The 25,771-nt window shown below is 39.4% G+C and overlaps 1 protein-coding gene across 1 annotated transcript in view; it reads left to right on the top strand.

Moving 5' to 3' along the window:
• The first annotated feature begins 4,464 nt into the window (after positions 1-4,464).
• The window catches only part of LOC124622027 (mitotic spindle assembly checkpoint protein MAD1), a 104,011-nt gene continuing 82,704 nt past the window's right edge, over positions 4,465-25,771 (top strand). Inside the window, exons 1-2 of the mRNA XM_047147583.1 lie at positions 4,465-4,986; positions 15,794-15,966. Coding sequence (XP_047003539.1) covers positions 4,533-4,986; positions 15,794-15,966 — 627 coding nt within the window. The 5' untranslated portion in view covers positions 4,465-4,532. The remainder of the gene's footprint in view (positions 4,987-15,793; positions 15,967-25,771) is intronic.

The following is a 25,771-nucleotide window of genomic DNA, read 5'->3' as shown; positions in this document are numbered from 1 at the left end:
GTCTCTTAGCAAAAGACATATTATGCAATAAAGAGAAAACATTGTGTATCATGTTTTGGTCTTGTATGGAATTATGTACTTTTTTTTATTATTTATTTTAGATAATATCTGTGTCGGCGAGTACTGAAACCGCCACAGACGATAAATATCAAACAAAGATGAGAATATGCAACTAATATAAATAATGCAGAACGAACATTAATTTTCTGTCTTCTTCTTGGAGTTATGCGAGTAGGATAGCCTGTGACGTTGTATTGTACGCTAGCGTAGCCTTCTTTTGTCCAGACTGAGAGATGTACACCATTACGTACTCATTTTAAAGGTGTGTAATAATTAACATATTTAAATGTTTTGAATAGAGTTATTTAATGAAACCTTGCATTATTATGTGTAATAGCTTGCTAGGCATATTATCCCATCCCTTCAAGACATTTTCAGTTCTTTAAATATTATCCGTGGTGCAGAGCTGCGCTACGAAGGAACGAGCTGCCGCGGCGCATTCAAACTGCATTAAGTGAAATATATCATACCGCAAGGAAGCGGGAAGGTAATAGTGAAATAAAATTATTTCTTTCAGCTTTCGGACATGCAGAGCAGAGCAGCATATTTTATGATGTGTTTTGCAGGTTGACGCGGGCTGCTGATAATATATTACTAACAGTACAAAAAAGATAATTTACCTTCGTAACATAATAGGAATCTTGCTGTGCTTAGTTCTGGTCTGGCAAACCTTATAGAAAAAACGTCTTTTTCTCCGATAATAGTCTCATGTTCTTGTGCTAGTCGTGGTACTTATTAGTGTTTTACTGTTAACAAAAAATCCACTGCAAAATTTTGACGTTGGACAATCATTGCGAACTGTAACATCAGTATTCATAACAAAGTAATTTTCATTTTCAATAACTATAAGTAGGGAAGATATGTTGAATTTTATCATGAGTTACAGTAAACGAAAAATGTTCCTTTAATAGAAAGCCAGATACAGAACAATAACAATACGATACATTCTGTTTTGTTGAAAATTAATGATTATAAAGAAATTCACGGCACAGCATTAATAAAAGGTATTTCGCGGCTCTTTTCGTATATGCGTTGTTACGCAAGTAATAATAATAATAAAACAAAACAAAGCAAACAGAAAAGAGACACGAAGCGAAACGACCTTGGCGGGTTAATGTATGTTGCGGCATTATGGGGGGGGGGGGGGGAGGATAATTGGCCCCCATTTTATCGATGGCAATCTAAATGGTGCAATGTATGCTGATTTCCTACTAAATGTTCTACCGATGTTACTACAAGATGTTTCACTGCATGACAGAATGGTGATGTACTTCCAACATGATGGATGTCCGGCACTTAGCTTGCGTGAGGTTGAACCAGTATCGAATAGCATATTTGATGACAGGTGGATTGGCAATCGAAGGACGTTCACTGGATCTGACGTCCCCGGATTTCTTTCTGTGGAGAAAGTTGAAGGATATTTGCTTTCATGATCCACTGACAACGCCTGACAACATGCGTCAGCTCATTGTCAATGCATGTGCTAACATTACGGAAGGCGAACTACTCGCTGTTGAGAGGAATCTCGTTACACGTATTGCCAAATGCATTGAGGTTGACGTACATCATTTTGAGCATTTGTTGCATTAATGTGGTATTTTACAGGTAATCACGCTGTAACAGCATGTGTTCTCAGAAATGATAAGTTCACAAAGGTACATGTATCACATTGTAACAAGGGAAATAAAATGTTCAAACATACCTAAGTTCTGTATTTTAATTTAAAAAACCTACCTGTTACCAACTGTTCGTCTAAAATTGTAAGCCATATGTTTGTGACTATTACAGCACCATCTATCACAAAGCGAAAAAAGTGGTCCACCTAAAACTTTCAAATATCTTTACGTACTACACGAATATGTAATAAAAATGAGGGTTCCTATTTTTAAAAAACGCAGTTGATATCCGTTTGACGTACGGCACCGCCATCTAGCGGGCCAACCATAGCGCCATCTGGTTTCCCCCTTCAAGCTAGACAAGTTTAGTTCTTTGTAGTTTTTTCGTTTGACGCTTATTTCGTGAGATATTTGTTCCCAGTCACGATCAATGGACCACCCTATATATGAGTTGTATCTCGAACCTTATGGAAACTGTATTGCTTAAGTGCAGTATGCTTGTTTTCACTAGCATTAGTGTCCTGTTGTTTAGTAGAACTACGCATTTCCTGCGTCACTAAATCCTAAATGAAGCACGGGATACAAATTCTACATGTGTTGTTTATTTCGCCTCTGCTATCCCTAACAGTCTGTATTTAAGTAGATATTAGAACTACCGATGGCACAACAAGCAATGTACATAATATTTGTATCCCATACTTCTGTTGACCTGTATATACGTACACACTAACGAAAACCCTGAAATGGATGTACATTACATTTGCAACCAGTACCTCAGTTGAACTACGCGAAGAGGCAATAAGACGACACATATAGAATTTGTATCCCTTACTTCACTACGGGGTACAGGGTTTTTTTTTCGTCTAATAGTATCCCATTCTTTACTTGAGCTACATATCTATACACAACATTTGTATTCTGCTCTCCAGTTGACATATATTGGTAAATCTCATCAATGTTAGATATGTTGTTCTTTTCGAATACGTAGTGTCAGTGTAAAGGTCAACTGATGGACAGGATACAAATTTCAGTTGTGTCGGCCGTTTCGTCTACAATATTGCTAGTACAGATTCGAAAAAATCGTACTGATACTAGTGCTGGGAAACGAAAGAAGAACGACAGCTGCGACATTTCTATTACATACTGGACTACACGACAACATACGTATTGATATAATACAACAATGATATATATCAAAATAGTCAAATGCAGTAAAAGAAGAAAATGGAAACGTGAACTTACCAGATGGGAACTTCCTAAAAGAACCGAAGCTCGCCTAGAAAGACATCAACAAAAATCACAAACCCACATACACAACAAACACAGCATTACGAAAAAACACACACACACACACACACACACATTCAGCCCCCACCCCCCATCCTAATGCGAAATTAGCTAAGATATTTCGGACAGTACATTTGCCCAACATGTTTAATGGGTAATATGTTTGGGGAATACTATGTCTCCATGAACATCCGTCTAGGTGACTGTGAAGTGTGGAAATCTGGCGTTTCCCTTTCCCTACAAGAGATTTCACATCTGACCAATAGCCCTCTATGTTATTTGTGCAAGCCCCTGTGGATAATGATCTGAACTCAATATTGTGATTTACTACGAGATGCTGAAACCCCTTTCCCCTAAATCCCTATATGAAGAAAACCCGTCTGAAATTACAGTGGAACCCTCTGAAACGTGATCTTCAATTAAGCTGACCAAAACTTCCTTCCTTCGATTGGGAACTACTTTGAACACTACATCGTCACACTCCTGACCTGAAACTACTGCCCCCCAAACCCACAATCCCACCGAACCGGAGGTCCCCCCTTGTACTTCCTTCTGCCAAAATGTGATTCGTTAATTTCGACCATAACACCTGTGCTCCCCCTCCCCCCCCCCCCCAACAGCCCCCTATATTTCATGTACTCCCCACACATTTCCCTATAAAAAGAAAATATGAATCCACAACTGTATGCTTACTAACACGACATTCATGCACACACAGCCACAGAGGATATCTCAAACACCAACAGTAAGTGATTTTCATAATGTCTTTCAAGGCGAGCTTAGATTTTTCGAACCACGTCTCTCTTCTAATGGATCGTCACAACCTATCTCTGCTGCAGCGCTATACGAATAAGTCGAGAGTACGGCGAGGAGATACACTTGTAAGGCGCATATGTTCGCTGCACTCATGACATCGAACATACTCAGCCATGAGACCACACATTTGCAAAAAACAAATCGTGGACAACATGTCTTCGCCCATAGCCTCTCGTAAATCATCAGGGTTCATCGGAACAGATAAATCCATACCTACAAACGAAAATGAGATTCTAAAAATTGTTCTGAAATAAGAAAGGCTTTGTAATACCGCGTCTCGATACTTTTCGACTTATACGGTATCTCATAATAATATGACATTTACAGCTATACAATTGATGTACATATATAGGAAAAGTAACTGGTCCTCTTGTGCATATACTTCGTTTTACATCCGTAGCAACGACTGTACTGCACCAGCTGTTACTAAAACTCAAACTGCAGAAACGTATATGAAACAAGGCGAATAAGTGCAATATTTCAGTTTCGCTATTACCGCAAATTTTAGACAACTAGCTCTGTTTGATATTGAGAATATGCGCAGCAGACTATTCTCACTCCATTGATATACATACTCTATGAGTGAAGTCAAGGAGGTTATTCCTCTAGGATAGAGTAAACATCGTTCAGCTGTGTGGTCCGTGGAGCATCTGTGGTAAAGGGTAGTAGATCTTTGCATGTGTAAGCGTTTGTTTTGATGCTCATGGCGGGTGAAAATTGAATGAGAGAGAAACGAGTTAACTTGATAGTGACATGGAGAACGAAAGTGCAGAGTTTGATTCCACTGCTGTTATCAGCATGCTGGATGAACTTAGAACATTGTCTTATGGCAGGAGGTATTCGACATCCATTCTTCTATCGCCTGGTGAGACATCGGAAAGTAGACAGATGACTTTGGATTTGACAACTGAATCTGAGCACGCTTTTAGTGACCCATCAACGGCATCCGACGTACAGAACACTCAGCGTGACCCTTCTGCAAGTAGTGTGTCTACCGGAAAAACATCAGTTCGTAAATCAGAACCGCTGTCTGTCACTAGAATGCTGAATGACTTCAGGCCTCTCTCAACAACCCAGAAAAAATATCCCCAGAAGTTAAATTTGAGGGACATGTCTCTTGCGAAAAGGAAGTTAATACCATGTGAAGAACTTTCACCATCACCAGGGAAGAAATACAGGGATGAAACCTCTCCGACTGTACCTAAAGGTCTGTCTGTGTTGCCTTAAACCAAGTAGAATTTAATGCAGATTTAAATTGTTTGTTTATGTAGTTAATTTTTTCCAAGATGTTATTTCAGTGTTAATAGTGTGTGTTGTTAAACAAGTGCTTTACATGTTTTGTTTACGTCCTGCTATTTAGAATGACATTCGCATGGTTCGCTTCACATGTGGCATTAATTGGGAGTATTTGTGTAATACATTACGTTCCATTAGAGCTGGCCCACGGAGAGCGCAATTTTTGATGCAGAAAACAGTTAAAGATGACCAGTTAGTTTAGTACACTGCTGTGAAATGATTTAACATTAGGGCCTATTTTAGTTCAGTGCTAAGTCTGACTACAAAATAACCTAAAACATTAAATTTAGGAGTTTCTGTCAAGATACTCTTCAGTGCGCAGGAGTAGTTGCTCAACAAAATGTTCTTTAATTCAGTCTTCAAGTCCACCGATGCATTTCTCTTTGGTCTGTACATCGGATTCTGTAATGAAAGTGCTTTCAGTGTTAAATGATATTATTTTTTCTGTTGATCCTGCTTTTGGATTTGGGCTTGAATGTAGTTACTATATGACACTGCATAGTGGAGATGCTGGATACTTTGAAACATTTACATTACCATGGCTCTAATTAGGCAACATAATAGCTGTTACGTCCAAGGGCAGGAACCACAATACAAGCTTACATCATTACCAAGGTTCATATATTTTAGAGACCAATGGGTTCCAAAATGGCAGTAAGTCAGTAGCACATCAAACATCCATCAGTGTTTATCAGACACACTGGTCAGAGTCTCACGAAATGTCTGAAAGGAATCGACCATGTTGCCAAATACGAGAGAGGAAATGATGTGATATGTGTGACAAATGTGTACTTTTATTTGGATGACAGCCCAGCAATGGTTCGAGAACAGTGAAGAGAAGCCAGATAGTGGAAGAACAATTGAAGAGCAGGGTGCAATGTCATCGGAAAATTCATGGTCTTGCATACAGAATGTTTTCTCTCTGAGCCTCATTGTGAATCCAAATGTGACAAAATCTCACACGTGATGAAAGAAGCCTCAGAAGGAAGATGTGCACACCAAGCCCTTCTGCTGAAGGATGTTAAGACAACAAAGTAATTCATTAAAGAGAAAGAAAGTGTTGTTGTTAGGTAGTTCCCATGGAAGAGGTGTTGGCCAACTTTTGCAGGATGAGCTAGGATCAGAATACCAGGTCACCGTTTTTTTTAAACCTAGTGCTGGTCTCGAGCAGGTGACAGAGGATTTAGGATCACTTTGCAAAGATTTCACTGAGGAAGACATCATGGCTATAGTGGATGGGTCAGGTAATAGTATTGACAGAGATCCTGGTTACGATACAGAGTGTGACCTGGCAAAGATTGCATCAGCATCAAAGCATACTAGTGTTGAGTTTGTATCTGTTCTTGGGCACCATGACCTACCTCATTTGAACTCTTCTGTCAAGAGAGTTAATTTGGAATTGGAACGGCTGCTTATGTCAGGTGCAGGGTCACACATTGCTGTGGTTCCTGTTGATTCTCTCAATAGATGGGATTATACTAGGCATGGCCTTCACATCAACAGGAAAGGGAAGGGTAAACTGGATAGGAAAATAGCAGGAAAGTTAAAGGGTGGGAGGCACTGTCATTAGTGATAAAATACAGTGATTATAGGGTTCAGAAAAGACACTTTTTTAGGGTAGGGAGGACAGAAAGAAAGCAAATTTTAAGAGAGGTTAGAACTGAGGCAAATTTTCAGTTTGAGAAAGAAACCAAAAAACATAATTCTAGCTTACCACATCAGCATAAACAGCTGTTGCCTAAGAATTTTCAAGTCGGCGGGTATTTCAACTCTACCCAATTTTAACTCAGCCAATGTGAAATGTCAACTAATTTTACTGCATCAAAATATTTGAGGACTGGGAAATAAAATTAATGAATTAATTATCTGCATAGATGAATTAGTACTCAAACCCAGCTGACATAATCTGCCTCTCTGAACATCATGTGACCACTGGTATAGTACTTTTAAGTGTTACAGGGTTTAGGTTAGCATCTCACTTTTGTAGTTGGACAAAGGAGGAGTTGCCACATTCATCAGGAACTGTCATAAATTTAAGAACAAAGACATTCATAAATTTTGCCTAGAACAGCATGTGCAACAAAAGTAGAATTTCACAAAAAATCCTTCATAATATTAAGTGTATATCGAGCACCTGCAGGTAACTTTAATCTGTTCGTAAACCACCTTGAAGCTGTACTGGCCCATTTAACAGCCAAAAACAAAGAAATAGTGGTTGCTGGTGATTTCAATGTACATTTCCTTAAAGACTCTCCCAATAAGAACTTATTTGAGTTAGTAACACTATCACTCAACTTAATTCCCACTAATGTTCACCTCTAGGATATCCAATTGCTCACAAACAGCCATTGATAATATCCTTATAGAAAAATCCAATGAACAAAATTATATTACAAAACCAACAGTCAATGGCCTCTCAGACCATGACATGCAGTTCCTTCTATTGAATGTTAATACTGAACAGGGTATAAAATCTGTTAAATCTGAGCTCAAGAGGGTAATCAATAAGCCAAAATTTGATTATTTTAGGACACTCCTCAGACACATTCACTGATCTGATGTTTACAGTGTTCATGGCATGAATGAAAAATGTAACTCTTTTGCTAATAAAGTGCTTACCTTATTTGTACATTGTTTTCCCCCAAAACTAACCAAGGTTAGAGCAAAGTCTACAAAGAAGCCATGGGTTACTCAAGGAATAGGGGTATCTTGTAAAACAAAAATAAAACTTTATCTGTCAAACTGAAACAGTTCTGATGTTGATGGTATATCACATTACAAGAAATACTGCAAAATATTAAAGATTGTAATGCGGACATCAAAGCAAATATAATACAACCGGGAAAGATAGTCGTACCAGATATCAAAATAAACACAATATGGGATGTGGAGGAGGAGACCGGTAGAACCAGACATGAAGAGGGACAAATAGCATTAAGACTAAATGATACATTGGTGACAGATGTGTATAGTGTTGCAGAACTTTTTAACAAACATTTTATAACTGTTACTGAAAAGATTGGGTTATCAGGTTCTGTAGATGCTGCTATGGAATACCTCAGACCAGAAATTTCAAGTAACTTCCATAATATGAATTTTGACCCTCACTACCCCAGCAGAAATAATGTTCATCATAAAATCTTTAAAATCAAAAACATCTAGTGGGTATGATGAAATATCAACAAAGTTAATTAAAGAATGTGATTCTGAGTTAAGTAACATATTAAGCTATCTGTGTAACCAGTCATTTATCAGTGGAATATTTCCGGAATGGTTGAAATATGCTGAAGTTAAGCTACTGTTTAAGAGGGGAGATAAAGAAATACGCCTAGCATCAAATTTCTGTCCAATTTCACTTTTGCCAGCATTCTTATCTCAAATAACATACTGTCGAAGTCGCTGTTCCGATTTCTAAAGGGTTCTGATACTGAGAAGGCTATCTACACTTACAGTGAAAATGTGCTGAATTCATTAGACAAAAAATTGCAGGCAACTGGTGTATTTTGTGATCTGTCAAAGGCATTTGACTGTGTAAATCACAATATCCGTTTAAGTAAATAGAATATTATGGTGTAACAGGAAATGCTGAAAAATTGTTCAAATCTTATATGTCTGGCAGGAAACAAAGGTTGTTAGTAGGAAAGAGACGTGTATTAAGCTATCGGGCATCATCCAACTGGGGACTAATTACATGTGGGGGTCCCACAAGGTTCCGTTCTAGGGCCCTTATTTATTATTGTGTATATCAATGACCTTTCATCAATAACATTACTAGATGCCAATTTTGTTTTGTTTGCCGAAGATACAAACATTGCAATAAATAGCAGATAAAGTGTAGTGTTAGAAAATCGGCTAATAAAATATTTGTGGACATTAATCACTGGTTCCTAGCCAATTCTTTGTCACTAAACTTTGAAAACACACACTACATGCAGTTCAGATGGGGTGTCCCATGAGTATATGCCTAACATATGACAGGCAGATAGAAGAAGTGGACAGTGTTAAATTCTTGGGATTACAGCTTGATAATAAATTCAACTGGGAGGAGCACACAACAGAACTGCTGAAGCGTCTTAACAAATCTCTATTTGAAATGCGAATTGTGTCAGACATAGGGGATATAGAAATAAAAAAGCTGGCATATTATGCTTACTATCATTCCATAATGTCATATGGAATTATTTTTTGGGGTAATTCATCAAGCCAAGCTAGAGTTTTCTGAGCACAAAAATGTGCAGTAAGAGTTATATGTGCTGTGAACTCAAGAACATCCAGCAGAAGCCTATTTAGGGAACTAGGGATAATAACTACTGCTTCCCAATATATTTATTCCTCAATTAAATTTGTCATTAAAAATGTATCACTTTTTCAAACCAACAGCTCAATTGGTGGAATCAATACTAGAAATAAGAGTAATTTTCACAAGGATTTAAAGTCACTAACTCCTGTACAAAAAGTTGTGCATTATTCAGGAACACACATTTTCAGTAACTTGCCAGCAGCCATAAAAAGCTAACAACCAATGAAATTCAGTTTAAGAGAAGCCAACTCCTTCTACCCCATTGATAAATTTCTCGGTAGAACCAACTGCTTTTTTGTGTGTGTGTGTGTGTGTGTGTGTGTGTGTGTGTGTGTGTGTGTTAGTACAATCTAACTTCTGCACCATTTCAGTCCAGTAATGTGTTCATTGTAAATAAGTATTATAGTAGTTCTAATACATGTTTATTACTTTATAAATAAAAAAAACTTTTTTATTTTAAATTCAGTGCATTAGTGTTTGTAAAATGATTTTTTCATGTAGTGTTCATTTAAAAAAATGATGATTATTCCACTTGGGACCTGTGGAAGGGACATAGCTTATTTGTTTCAGTTGTAAATATTTGTCATGTATTATTGTTTTTCTGACATGTTCTACATCCTGGAGTACCTCCTCACTACGGATCAATTGGAATGAAAGTAAATCTAATCTAATCAAATGGTGAAGAAGTGTGGCTAACTCTTGAATGTGGTCACTATGACAGTTATGGAAGACCAACACAACCTCGCCTCTCTCACATGTTATTTATAAGACAAGAGACACGGAAATATGGAAGCGTCCGATCCCGCCCGTCTGCTTTGACCCATGACGTCACAAATATGGCGGAAACAAAAACAAACATACACACTTTCCACAAGAAGCCTATTGACACTGACGGGACAAGCGCGGGAAATGGGGTGTTTTGGGTGGGGGGGAAACTAAATATAAACAAATTTAGACGCCTTGCGTAGCTAAAACGTGTAAGTGAAGACAGCCATGCATGAATACCCACCCACCTCCCCAGGGGTCGTAACCCCTGCAACCCATAGAAGATAAAGATGCTTCAGTAGCTGATTAGTGTTTTTTGTCTTTTTTAAAAAAAAATCTCACGGGATAGAACGAACAGATCAGAAAGATAAATATAATAAACTAAAACAGAAATTGGAGGAAACAGATAATTAAAATAAGTAATAAGTCTTTTTAAATTAAAAAAAAAAAAATCTCACAAGATAGAACGAACAGATGAGAAAAGTAAATAAAATAATATAAAACAGAACTGGAGACAGCCACACTCAAACCAAACTCCGCGCTGTCATGACGTCACACACGACAACACCCTTACGTCACGGGTCAAAGCAGACGCTTGGGATCGGACGCTTCTGTCGACCCAGAGACACAGCAGCTTATGGCACCGAGAATCATCAGATCAGGTACACTAGAGCAGCCATGAATTTTGGCCCCCTATCTCAGGAGGTAATTGAGGATGCCAAGTTTAACACTGCGCAGAAGAATAGACGTTTAAAAGATGGAGGACAACATACCAGTATGTCTCCACTGTGGATGCATTGGGCACTTTCTACACTACTGTTTAGAAAGAATACAATTATGCTGCAGGACTTCAGCCATCACTACAGTCTTGTTCGTACTGGCCAGCTGCAGACGATTATAGTCGACCTGTGGGGCAAAGCTCATCGCCATACCCTGGATAGTTCATTCCAGACCACAGCTCTTCTCTGTAGCCGTGTGAAGGTACCTGCTGCTTGACTTACTACCACAATCAGAAAAAGAAGCGAAGCAACTGTTTGTTGAGGAGAAACCACAACAGATGAAAATTCTCCACGAATGACAGTTACCAACATGTCAGAAATTTTCATTGATAACCAACTTGTCCAGGTGGTAGTCAACTCGGTGGCTTCTTTTACTGTAAATTCAAAAGCTTATCATGGCCCGTTAAAGCTAAAAGTGATTGTGCTGAAGGTCATAAAAGGGAAATGTGTCCACCTGACATGAACATGTTTTGCAAGAATAACTATCCGTGACAAAACATGGCCCATCAGATTTGTTGTTTTAGGAGAATGTGGCCATAATGTTATTCCAAATAGGACTTATTGTAGGTATCACAAGCAGTCATAGACTGTGGAAGATAAAGATTGCTCAGGGCAGTTGTTTGTCACCATCACCAGTAAGACCCAGGCTTCAGTATAGATGCTCAGTTAAACTTATTTTTTATTGATTGCAGAAACTTCACAAAATAAATCTACATACAAGCAATAATCATAAGCATTGTAGGTGGTCAGGGAGAACATTGGATCACTAACTGTTACGAGTGACCACAAATTACCCCAAAAGATATTTTCATAAGAACAGTCAAACCTGTCTAGCAGAAGAAGCTCAGTCCCGTCAATGAAGAAGCTCCACAACCACTACAGACAAAACATTGGAGGCAGCTACTATCAAACTGCCAATGTGATCTGGCCTGACCGTTGAACAATGTCAACGAGCGTTAGCTGTTCTGTGCCAATTTTTGGCTGCTTTCAGATCAGGAATAGAGAAAAAGACAGGTCAAGTGGTCCATAGTAAAACACTATATCAACACTGGGGATCATCCGCCAACTAACCAGTGCTTGTGTATGGTGTCATCAGTTTAGCAGCACATGCTGCAAGATGGTCATTGAACCTTCAGAGAGGTCTTGATCCTCCCTGTGGTCTTTGTGAAGAAGAAGAATGGCACTTGGCATTTCTGTGACAACTACTGATGACAGGACAGAATTGTGAAGAAAGATGTCTATCCATTGCTTCACACTCATGACAATGCAGACTGCTTGAAAGGAACCAGGTATTTCTCAGATACGAATGTGGAAACAGGCTGCTGGAAAATCATGGTTGACGAGGCTGAGTAGGAAAAAGACTGTCTTTATAACTCATTATGACCTCTGTGAGTTCAAATGTCTGCCTGTGGACATGTGGTGGTCTACCTACTTCTGTAACAGAGCAAGGTATAACCTTCCTGCTTGTTCTTGTACCACTCCTGGGATCTACAGAATTTTCTTTTACTTTATTTGATCCCATTTTGTTGATAGCACATATGACAGCTACACAAAGTAGCTACTGTACTATCTTATTCAAGCAGTAATTCTTAAAATTATATTAGTCACAGAGCAATTTCCTGAGCAATGATAATAGTACAGTTGGTTTAACTGGTACTAATTTTCCTAAAGAAATATGCGTAATTTAAGTTTCATCAAGTACACAAGAATATGAAATTTGCAGTGAGATAATAGGTATTTCTGACCCAGTAGATGTAGCTCATTTCAAAGCCCTCATATCCCTCTTCCCTGTAAGTATTTTGCTTTTTTCCCCTAAAACTTCCTATTTGAAAAATTATCGATTATCAACAGCCTTGTTGTGTTCTATAATGTTCGAATCTTAACTTGTGCTTATTTCTGAAATTTAGTCCTGTAGTTTTCTAGCCATGATTTTTCTCACTTCTACTAGAATAACTTGTTTTTGTGTTGTAATATTTTGATTTTTAATCTTACACGTGTTTATAAGTAAGTGTGCTTGGACAGTGGTCAAGTCAGTCAGCAGTATTCATCAGTAATGTCAACATCTCGCTATGTCATCATCAGTACGTCCATGAAATTTATACTTCCTTGGGAGTCAGTCTTAAGTTCACAGTACCATGTACTTAATCTGTAGGTATCAAACATTACGTTAACATCTTGCATTTGTGAATCAATGTGTGGTTGAAGTATACATGTATATGTTTCATCTAATCTGCCACTAATCAAGTGTGGTACTTTATTAGTGTGTGTAGTTTGCTGATCTGATTTAAATATTGAGACTACTGATTGTTAAAAAGCTGATCATAAAGTACGAGGGAATTGAAAACTAAGTGCTGCAGTGTGTTCTTTAACTTATGTCAGTCAGACTGATTAATAGTAGAACAGTGATTCAAGACAGCAAATTATGAGACAACCGAAAGTGAATTAGTAGATCCAAGTAAGTAATATTTTGATACCTTAAGTGGACAATGTGTCTTTCGTATTTGTATGACGGTGTCAGTTTTTTGAAGGCTTTTGAAGAACATCCAAGCCACCTGAAAACCATGCTGTACTGCATTCAGATTGCAGGCCTCCATTTGAATCCAAAAACCTGCCTCTTTGTTGCCCAAGAACAAAAACAAAAAGAGCAAAAAAAAAAAAAAAACAAAAAAAGTCTTGGGGTACCTCATGATTGGTGATGGAGTCTGCCCCAGTCCAGATAAAATAAGCAGTCACCGAGTTTTCAACTCCTTGGCAGATTCATGATGTGACAAGTTTCCTTGGGATGTACATGTACTACCGACAATTTGAAACTTAGGCTTTCTGTACCAAGGCCAGTCTTTTCCAGCTCTAGCATTGTATGATGTGTGTGCCAAGGCAGAATGTCACACTGACATCAGTAGTTTTGGAATATGGACAGTTCTAGCACAAGTTCAGGAAGGTGCTGAAAATGTGAGAGCTTATGCTTCCCGGGTACTCTGCAGCTGCTTCCACGGTATTCTTCAACTTCGTCATGAACTACTCTGCAACCAAGAAAGACAGTATTGCAGTTGTTTGAGCCATGTGTAAGTTCCGACAATATTTATTTGGCAAACCATTTGTGATTGTGATGGATCATCATTCTACTGTTAGGGGACTAGCCTGAAGGATCTGCCAGGTCTACTGGTGAGATGGGCACTGAGGGTTTGAGAGTACAATGTCATAGTGGTATACGAAAGTGGATGCAAACACATGAAGGAATCTGTTGATGGGACACTGTAATGTGGATGAGATTTCAGTCATTGCTGCCTTAAATGACATTGCTGCTGAACAGGGAAAGGTTGAACAGTGTTGAAATCCGTAGAAGCCTTGAAGGTCGAGGAACTTACCAAAGGAGAATTCCAGTTAATTAACAGAGCATTGTATAAGGGTAACGGTGTTTCAGTATGGTGGAAATGGTTGGTTGTCATCTCAGCTCACTTATGACCGGCTGTTCTGAAATATTTCCTCAGTGCTCCAACATGTGGTCACCTGGGATTTATAAAGACTCTAGACTGAATCAGAGGCGGGTATAATTGAACAGGTCTCTACTGATCCGTTAGACACTATGTGAGCCCCTTCAAAGAATGCCAGCAATAGACAAACATGCCACTGTTGCCTACAAGGCACCTGATACCAATAATTCCACATGCAGCAGTACCATTCCACTGAATTAGTGTCAACCTCTTGGGGATGGTCTCAAAGTCAACGAACAGGAATCAATGGTCAATATTTTGCACTGACTAACTCATACCGCTGTGCTGTCACCATAGCTGTGCCCACAGCCATAGCTCCAAACATTGCAAGGTTCCATGTAGAAGACATCATTTTGAAATATAGACACTCTGTGTGATGATCTCTGATTGTGAAAAAGTTTCATATTTGAGATGAATATCGGAGTTAATTTCATGTTGTGACATTATGCACAAAATGCCAATTGCCTACCAACCACAGATGAATTCTCGCACAGAAAGCTTTTGTAAAATTATGTTTGTTCAGAAACTTGTTTTCAGTGCTAAGTGTTGTACTTAATTGTTGAATCTGCAGTCATATTTTTGATTTGTTCTTGATTGTGTTTGTAAGATGACAATATATTTATGAATCCAAATTTTGTTTTTATTATAGTGGTTGTACGCTTTGTATGAAAGTAATTTTGATTTCTCTTGTGGAGAACATGCATACGCCTTACTCATAGTATGTCAACATTTAATTTTACTACCTTTCAGCAGAAAAGTGCACTGTGTTGCAAAATTACAAGTCTTATTTGTCCTTGAATTTATGCATTTGTTTTGCTAGTGTCATTATTATTGCAACTGGTACTGAATAAATAAATAAAGTTTCCTCAGTACCAAGATTATTAATACAGTAGTGACTTTGGCACCTGTTTAAAATACAACAAAAGGCACTGTTCTATATTTCTCTGTGAAATAAAAGAGCAGAAATGTACTTTAAAATCAGGAGACAGCGTTTCTAGCCCTCTTTACATTCAGGAGAAATGTCAGTATTGCCAATAGAAACACATTAAAAAGCATACACTATCCTAGCTTTTCGATCTGATAGTTCTTTCCTGAAGAAGGAGACAGGGATAGATTGGGGAACTTTAAAAGGTCACTCAGACCTCACTATAAGAGAAGCCTATTTGTTGTGATGATGAGTCAGTGACTGTGGAAAGAAATACAGTACTTCAATGTTTTTTTTTAATGCCATGTTGCATCCTCATGACTCTTAACATGAGCAAACTAAGCCAAATGGAATTACTATGTCAAATAAAACTACTTTAATTTTGAAATGAGTGTCATCATAATCATTTTCTTAATAGTTATAGCCAATTTATTTTTAAATTGAAATATTGTGTGCAGAGTCTCCTTGGGAAAGCAGACGCATCAGAGCAGATTTAGCAGTAGCGAAAGCTCAAATTACTGATTTAGAAACAACTATTAAAAGACTGCATGTTTTACGAAAGGAAATGGAAACAACATTTGAAAGTGAGAAACAGTTGTTGCAAACACAACAAGCAACTGATAGATGCAAGGTAACTGATCAATTTTCATTTTATTTTATTTTGGAGATTGTAGATTTGTTACTAGGTTTACTTACTAGTATTGATAATATTATTGGAAGTGTATTGTGGTTATTTTGCTTGAGGTAGTTTTGTTATCTGTATTATGGTATGCTGTAATCAACTTTTGTTTTTTAATTATCTGTCATAGCTGGCATAGAAAGAGAGAGCTACCTGTAAACTTCATATTAGGATACAAACACTTAGTCTCTAAATTTTCAAGGATATGTCTTACCTATTCTCTTGATGTAGGCACCGCATGTTGGTATCTTAATCTGAAGATGGCCATTAATGTTGTTGAAACTAGTAATCAATGTTTTCTACATTGCAGTCTTGGCAAAAAGAGGTTGTAATACAAAATCTACAGCATTCAACTTTTGTGTTCTTGTCTATGAGAGAGACAGAATATATTTATAGTAATCTGGCATTAACTATGAAGCCATATTGACAGATAATTGGCTGTAACTGTTTCAAAAATGTAGCAGTATTTGGAGAAGCTTTTCACCACTCACAGAATTTGTTGACTGCTTAAATCATTTAATTAGCAACATGTTTTGAGGTTAGATCTCATCATCAGGGTACAGTGGCAGTACAAAAAGCATTTAACGCAAATGCACATAGATATTAAAGTTTCTATGCAGAGTCTTGGCATGTGCTGTGGTCACCCTGCAGGGAAAGAGTTGGATAACCTGATAAGAGGTGATGTCTCTTTGTTGCTGTGCTGTTCACAAGAAAAATTTTCGATAATACCTCAATGTGTTCTTGTAATGTGTCTGTCTTCTTACGATGTGATCAGGTGCCTCTATTTCTTTGGCTCTTTTGACCTTATTAGCCATTGTTCACAGATTTCTAAAGACAATTTGAAACACAATATCAAAAACAATTCAACAATGCAGAAAAACAAGATGGCACTCAAAACAAAGCCCGTTTTGATGTAACTGTCAGTATGTCAATCTCGGTGTTGCCAGTCAGTTGCAGTGCCTTCTGCACGTCTTGCTGTCACATTACTGATGTTGTTTGTCGAAATATATAACAAAAAGAGTGACTGTGATGATTTTATGTTAAAAATGACAGACAAATTTATTTTAAAGATTTACAAAAAGGTTGCTGGGATCTATATTCATATAAAATCTTAATTTTATGTATTTTCTATTTTAGGGGTATTGAATTGAAGTTGATGATGAAATCTGAATTCCTAAGCTCTTTCACTTCATTTAGGTTCTTATTTTTCCACTTTAGGCCATGTATAAAAATTTCTAATACAATTTCAAACCTTCTTTTCAGTGAAAAATAGTTACCAAGCAATTTAAGGCATCAAAAAATTTCAGATCCCAGTCAATGCAAAGTTTATTTCCCTAGACATAGTAAACGTATACAGTGGCATACCCATCAAAGAATCCATAGATGTAAAATAAATATAACTTATTAAAATTTAAGACTGTGTCCACAGGTGGAATAGTTGGACTAATAGAATTACTAGATGTTGTCAAACTCCCACAACTATTTCACATTTAATGAAATAATGTAGGCCTAGCAATGGGTACTCGACTCAGTGAGATCATTGCAGACATTTTTGCTAATCATTTCAAAAGTAAGCTTCTGAACAACAAGGATATCTTCACCCAGAAGACTGTGTGCTACTGGAGATATGTAGATGACGTGTTCTTGATATATAATGGAATTGAAGAGAAAAATAAGCTTTTTAAAGTAGATTCAATAACTTACACAAAACATCCACTTTATCATAGAACACCAGAAACACAACAAAATAGATATTTTGTATGTGACAGTAACCAGACACTGAACGTTAGGGTGCACAAACACAGCCACACACCCCCAACTCACATATACAAACTGCATTCAGATCCTTTGTAAACAGAGCACAGAAATTCTCACTTAATGTTTCTGACCATGAGACATAAATACATACAATCGAGTACATTGTACATAAAAAAGTTCGGCATACTTTAGAAAACAGCTGGAAAATGGACATCTTGGGGGAAATGGGAATTTTCATGCATGCCCAAAAGTGGAAAAATGGGATCCTAAATCAAATGATGGAGTTTAAGAATTTACATTTCTTCATCATCTTCAATTCAGTACTCTGAAAACAGAAAATAAATAAAAATTGAGATAAAGTATGAATATAGTTTGGTGGCAGGAGGAACAGGACTTCTCATCAGGTGAATACGGGATTACAAATACAAAATCAGATAGGGGTGATTCAGAAGTAGATTTAATAATGGATAAAAAATAGGAATGTGGATAAACTGCTATTAACAGCATAATGAACACATTATTGTAGCCAAGATAGACGTGAAGCCTACACCCACCATGGTAGTACAACTTTATATGCAGGCTAGCTCTGCAGTTGATGAAAGGGTTGAAGAAATGTGTGATGATGTACAAGAAATTATTTAAAAACTTTAATAGTCAATTCAGTAGTAAGAAAAGGAAGAGAAGAAAAAATGGTACGTGAATATAGACTGGGGGAAAGGAATGAAAGAGGAAGCCGCCTGATAGAATTTTGCACAGAGCATAATTTAATCATAACTAACACTTGGTTTAAGAATTGTGAAAGAAGGTTGCATACATGGAAGAGACCAGAAGACATCGAAAGGTTTCAGATGATTACATAATGGTAAGACAGAGATTTCAAAGCCAGATTTTAAATTGTAAGACATTTCTAGGCACAGACATGGACTCTGACCACAATTTATTGGTTGTAAACTATAGATTAATACTAAAGAAACTGCAAAAAGGTAGGAATTTAAGGAGATGGGACCTGGATAAACTGAAAGAACCAGAGGTTGTACATAGCTTCACAGGGAGCTTTAGGGAATGATTTACAAGAACAGGGGAAAGGCATACAAACCATAGAGAAAGTCTTTCAAACATACATTAGTAAATGGCACAGGGTCATTGTGCCAAGCTATTCTTCCCTCTGGAGTACCAAAATTTAAAAGGTATAATAAATGGGTTTCTTGACTATGGTTCTACTAGTTAAAAACACAATACTGTGTTACTGTGTGTGTTATCACAAATGAAATGTTATGCCTCAGTGTTAAGGGCATGTGGACCAAAAAAATTCTGCCTTCTATTTTGTTGAAAACTGACATTTTTGAGAACATGGTTGAGTACAAAATACTGATTCTTGCAAAGAAGAAAACAGCAACCAGCCACTGTTAATAATGCTGTTTATTTACGAAGATAGCACCACTACCGGTTTCAAGCTGACATATTTCTCTTCAGACAGCTGTTCACATTTGTTAAATTCAGTGGTGGAAAAAACAATCAACAAGTAATGTAAACAGCAACAAATGTGATATAATCTTGAACAACCATCTGGAGATAAAAGTGTTGGGCCAAATCAGTACCGAGTTTGTTTGTGTGAATAAATAGCATTATTGATAGTGGATAGTTGCTGTTTTCTTCTTTCCAACAATCAGCTTGTAAACACTTTCTTATTGGCACTTAGGGCCAGTCAGTTTACTGGTCCCCCCTCCCCCCCCCCCCCTCCCCCAGGGGGTTCATCACTCTTTGGCAGGTTCATTCGTGGCTACCACAGGGTCCCAGCCTTTGCAGCATGCTGCATGTCTGTCTTTTTCATATTCTTTTTCCCTCCCTTAGGGTACACGTCTGGGATGTTTTTGGGAAAGTGTTCTGCGTTGTCAGTAGCTAATATCAGAACAGTCTCTCCATTGTTTTTCGTTCTTTTTTTCTCTTGTCATTCCCTTTCTCCTGTCCTTCCTCCGCTTTGGTGTTTGAAGTTCCTCTTTTTCTTCATCCTCCCTATGCGCTCCTGAAGGCTGGCACATGTGTCTGACACATAGCAGGTGACAAGGTAATGTGTAATTCTCAGCCCCGGGTCGATAGGTAGGGTTTGCATGTGTTTAGGAGGTGTGAACAATCACCTGAGGTGGTTGCACCCCCATTTGGAAGGAGCACACTATCGGAAATGGTGGCAATTATGGGGGAGTTTCTCACAGTGAGCCAATCATCATCTTTGCAGTCAACATCTACTAAACGTAAACGGAATGAAGCTAACGATTCAAAGACCCTCCCAGCTGCACCATTGTGATTTCATGTACTGAAGATGGTCAGTTCTTTGCTACGGTAAATCTGTTTTACTCAGAAAGGTGTTGGTGCAGTTGCCGGCCTTTGAACTCCTGCTCTCATTTACACAATGGCACTTTGCTTTTGGAGATTATTTCTGATTCTCTGTCACAACAACCACTTGCAGCATCACTCCTCTATACCTATCCTGTTTGTGTTGAAGCCCATCAAACTCTGAATCCTTCACATGTTACTTACACTAGGCTGCTTGATGGTCTGACTGAGCCAGAAATCCAAACGTACCTCTCTCATCAGGGTGTTATTGCAGTCCATCAGGTGATAAAAAAGGTAGATGGATCAGTAGTGTCCACACACATTTTTTTTCTCACTTTTGATAGAGGGGTGTTCCCGTCAGAGATCAAAGCTGGTTAAAAAGTTACCACAGTCTGACCGTACATTCCAAACCCATTGTGCTGCTGCCAATGTCATTGTTACAAACACACTTGAATGCCCTGTCAACACCCGGCCAAATATGCAACCGGTGACCTCAAATTCAGCACCGCAACTGTAAGATTGTCCAGTGTCATGGTAGCCTCCCTGTCTCCTCCTCCAGCTGTGCAACCAGCCACCAAACTTTCACCTTACGGGATGAAGTCATCTGCTACACAACTGGTAGGCTGGAAAGGGCAGGAGGAGTATGTCCCTCTAGTCAAACAAATCTGAGTCTTCCTCTGGCAACCATAAAGGCCCCAAGAAATCAAACAAAGGCAAACGGTCTTCTCCTTCACTGATTGCAGATCCTCTTCAGTGGTGTCACCACATGATATGCTTGACGGCCGACCTCCGTGTCACCAGTGCACACTGCCAACCATTTTGTGCCCTTGACTCCGCAGACTGACAGAAGGAGAATGCCGAGGCCTCTGTAGATCCCATGGAGCAGAATTCTCAGCCTCTGCACCCTGTAGCAGTGAGTCTTGGAAGGCTGGCACTCAACAGCCATGGAGGTGACACCCCTTAATTTTTTTCCTCCTCCCCTTTCCTCGTCATGGCTCTCCTCCAATGCAATGTTTGTGGCCTTCGATCCAACAAAGAGGACTTATGGCTGCCCTTGGAATTGCAGCATCTGCTTTGTCTCTGCCTCCAGGAAACAAACTTGCATCCTAGTGACAATTTTGTGCTCTCGGATTTCTTCCTGGTCTGCTTTGACCCCCCCCCCCCCCCCCCCCAGGACAGCGTTCCATCTAATGGGGGAGTCATGCTGCTCATCCAGGATGACATTTATAGTCAAACAGTCTCCCTGGCCACCTGGCTTGAAGATGTTGCAGTCCGAATTTTCCTTCCTCACTTCACCTTTTCCCTATGTACTGTTTACATCCCTTTGTCATTTAGTGTTACCAGGGCGGACCTCCTCCAGCTTTTTGGGCAACTCTGTCACCCCTTTCTGCTGCTCAGTGACTTTAATGCACACCATCCCCTTTGGGGCTCTCCTAGTATTTGTCAGAGAGGTGCTCTCTTGGCTGACCTCCTCAATCAACATAACCTCATCTGCCTTAACATGGGAGTACCCATGTTTCTTTTAGACTCCATGCACATCTATTCCCATTTGGACCTCTCCTTCTGCACTGCCCAGCTTGCCCATTGTCTCGAGTGGTTCGTTCTTTTGGACACGTACTCGAGCGACCATTTCCGGTCTGCTATCCAGTTGTTGACTCGTACTCCACCTATGTGCACACCTAAAAAGCAGCTTTTTAGGGCCAACTGGAAGCTTTACTCCTCCCTGGTGACCTTTGATGAACAACATTTTCCTAGTTGTGATGACCAACCAGAATATCTAACAAACATTATCTTCCCCACCACAAAATTTCCATTCCTTGCACTTCCTCTTTACCACCCCCTGTCCCGATCCCTTGGTGGACTGAGGTGCAATTTGCACTCGGAGACATTCTCTCCACATTTTTAACTGTCATACTACCAATGGCTAACTGTGTTTGTTATAAACAGTCGTGTGTACAGTGTTGTCACATTCTTTCAGATAGCAAAAAAGCTAGCTGGATTTCCTTTACTAGTTCTTTGAACCATTCCACTCCCTCTTCCATCATGTGGGCCAACCTCCAATGGTTCTCTGGGACTGAGATCCATTCTCCAATTTCCGGCCTGACAATAGCAGCTGATGTCATAGTGGACCTTACTACTATCTCAAACACCTTGGGCTGCTATTTTGTGGAGATATCGAGCTCCGCCCACTATCAACCTGCCTCACTCCATCAGAAATGAGTGGAGGAGGCTCAGGCAATACCCTTCTCTTCTCAGAATCATTAGTGCTACAATGCCGCCTTTACTATGAGGGACTTAGATCATGCTCTCACTTCAGCCCAACCCTCCGCCCCTGGACTGGACAATGTTCACATTCAGATTTTGCAGAACCTTTCTCTTGCAGGCAAACACTTTCTCCTAAAGGCAAACACTTTCTCCTAAGTACATACAATCACATCGGGGCAGAGGACATATTTCCCAGGCGCTGGCATGAAGACACTGTCATAGCCATACCTGAGTCAGGTAAGGACAAACACTTTCCTTCTACTTATCATCCCATTTCTCTCAACAGCTTTGTTTGCAAGGTGGTGGAACATATGATTCATGCCTGGCTGGTGTGGTGGCTCGAGTCTCACAATTTACTAATCACTGCACAGTGTGGATTTCGAGCGCACCATTCTGCAGTTGACCATCTTGTCGTTTTGTCAACCCATGTCACGAATGGTTTTCTGCATAAATACCAGGCTGTGTCCGTGTTTTCCGTTTTGGAGAAAGCCTGCGATACCTGTGAAGGACTGGTATCCTCCATAGTCTCTACACATGGGGCTTCCATGGTCGTATGCCCCATTTCTTTCAGGAATTTTCAAAAGACCGTGTTTTCAAGGTATTTGTGGGTTCTGCATTGGTGGACACCTTTATCCAGGAAAATGGTGTGTCTCAAGGTTCCGTCCTAAGCGTCAGCCTCCTTGTTATCACCATTAAGCATATTAAGGCCTGTCTCCCACTGGGCATCTCTGGCTCCCTTTTTTTTTGACAATTTTTGATCAGTTGCAGTTCTCCATGGACTTGTCTTCTTGAGCAGCATCTTCAACAATGTCTCGATTGGATTTACTCATGGAGCATTGACAATAGCTTTCATTTTTCCACTGACAAAACAGTTTGTATGAATTTCTGGCAGCACAATTGGTTTCTTCCACTGTCTTTACTTCTTGGGCCTGGAACTATGAAATTCCTGGGGCTCATGCTCGATAGGAAAGTTTCTTGGTCCTCCCATGTGTCTTACCTAGCTGCCTGCTGTACGCAGCCCTCAATTTCATACGTGTCCTCAGCAGTACTTTCTGGGGAACAGATTGGCTCACCCTCCTCTGTTTATACTGGTCCTTTGTCCATTTGAAACTAGACTATGGATGTTCCATGTATGCATCTGCACATTCGTCCCTCTTTATGCCGTCTCAATATTAACAACCATCGTGGCATCCACTTGGCCATTGTCTTCTTTTACACTAGCCCGGTTGAGAGTCTGTATTCAGAAGCTGCCAAACTATTGATGTTATACCACCATGACTTGCTCCTTAGCAGATACTCATGCTGTTTGTGTGTCATGCCTGGTCACCAATCCTACTCCTCCTTCTTCGATGTACTCCTTAGATCACCAGTATGGGGCATGTTCCTTTTCTCCGTTACCTCATGGAGTTTGCTTTCAGCTCTTGCTCTGGCAGCTTAACTTCATGCTTGCCACTTTCCCAGTGGATAAGAAACCCTCACCACCTTGGCTTCGTGCGGCAGCCCATGTTCACCTTGGCCTTATCCACTTACTAAGGACACTACTCCAACCTTGCTCCATCACTATAAGTTTCATGATAATTCCTTTCTGTACACTAATGGCTCTCGGACTGACTGTGGTGTCAGGTGTGCCTTCATCATTGGCACCTAAGATTTTCTGTATTGGCGTCTGGAACACTGCTCAGTATTTACATCAGAGCTCTTTGCCTTGTATCAGGCTATGCAGTAGATCTGGTGACACAGGCTTTCCAATTGCGTCATCGACTCAGACTCCGTCAGTGCCCTTCAGAGCCTCTGTGTTGTACACCGTCCATCCTTTAGTGCAACGTGTCCTGAAAAGCTGTCACTTGCTCATTGTTGATGGAGCCGCTGTGATGTTTGTCTCGGTTCATGGTCACGTTGGTATGATGGGAAATGAGGCCGTTGACACTGCTGCCAAGGCTGCAGTCCTCGTGCCTTGGCCCGTTAGTTCTTCCATTCTCTTCGATGATCTTTGTGTTGCCATTTGTCGGCAGGTTGTGTCACTTTGACATCACCACTGGTACTCCCTTCATGGAAAGAAGCTTCAGGGAATGAAGCCTATCACAGCGACTTAGACGACTTCCTTTCGGCCCTCTTGCTGTGAGGAGATTATTTTAGGTAGGTTGTGTATTGGGCACTGTCTTTTTATCCATTGCCACTTGTTAAGTGGTACTCCCTCACAACTTCGTGCTCATTGCCCACAACCTTTGACTGTTTGCTGTTTTCCTGACAGAATGCATTTTTTTTTTTTAATCACTTAACATTCTTATTTATGTTTGCCATCTGAGTGTATCTGTTGTAGCAATACGGTGAAGGACATTCCTTTATGGTGTATTTTATGGGCCTTTTTCCAAGTCCCTCTTTTTAGCTGTCTTTCCTTCCGTTGATTGGGCTTAATGCATAGTTGGTTTTATCTCCTTTTTTGTCTTCCTGTTCTATGGTTCTGAATGGGAGCATGTGACCCTAGCTGTTTTTGCACCCTAAAACAAAACAATTTCCTGGTATGGCATGTAGAATATTCTTAATAAAGTATTTATTACGTACTTTGCGTCATTGTTTTTGGAGTGATACAGTGAGCAGCAGAATCCTGTAGTAAACGAAAACAACTTCTTAATTTTTTTGGATACAAATCATTTATGTTCAAACAGAGCTACTTTGCTTTTTCATTCTCCTGACAAAAGTCAGATTTCACACTTGGAACACTTTTCATTTCCGGTTTTCATATTACAGCATGTAGAAACTTCTCTCTTGACTATTTTACATACGTCTATGCACTTGTGATTTTCGGGTTTTGTCTGTACTTCTTTTGGTACTTATAGTACATTACATTATGTAGACCAATGGCAGTTCTCTGTTTCATTAAATGTGTGGCATACGGCAAAGTTATTTGAATTTTCTCTGTCTTTTCCCTTTAATCCATCTTGGTAAGGATCTTAGTCTGATGAGCAATGACCATTCAACTGTAAACTGCATTCCGTGGGTACATCTAGATGTTTTACAGTTGTACCTAAATTTTGACAGCTGTAACTAATTTCAGTGATTGCCTACTTTCAAGCCCTTTGGTTATTTGCATACTTTGTTATACAGGGTGTCCCAAAAAGAATGGCCCAATTTTAACTTGTAATAATATTGAGACAAATGTCACTAGGTAACTGAAACAGCGTTAGATGTAATCGGCATGGTCTAGGGTTTCAGAAAAAATCCGCTAGATGTCGCTACGAGCGCTGACCTGGAGCGTGCAGCCAGTCTCGCACAATATGGCATCCACGCAACAGAAGGCATTTCTTGTTACTGAATTTAGTCATACTCAATCAGTGATCGCACTTCAGCAGGCGTTTCATATTCGATTTCTTGCTAAACCACCATCACCAGAGAACATTAAACA

The sequence above is a fragment of the Schistocerca americana genome, chromosome 7 (assembly GCF_021461395.2).
Source record: "Schistocerca americana isolate TAMUIC-IGC-003095 chromosome 7, iqSchAmer2.1, whole genome shotgun sequence".
NCBI classification, from domain to species: domain Eukaryota; kingdom Metazoa; phylum Arthropoda; class Insecta; order Orthoptera; family Acrididae; genus Schistocerca; species Schistocerca americana.
This window is presented reverse-complemented; position numbering and strand designations above follow the sequence as displayed.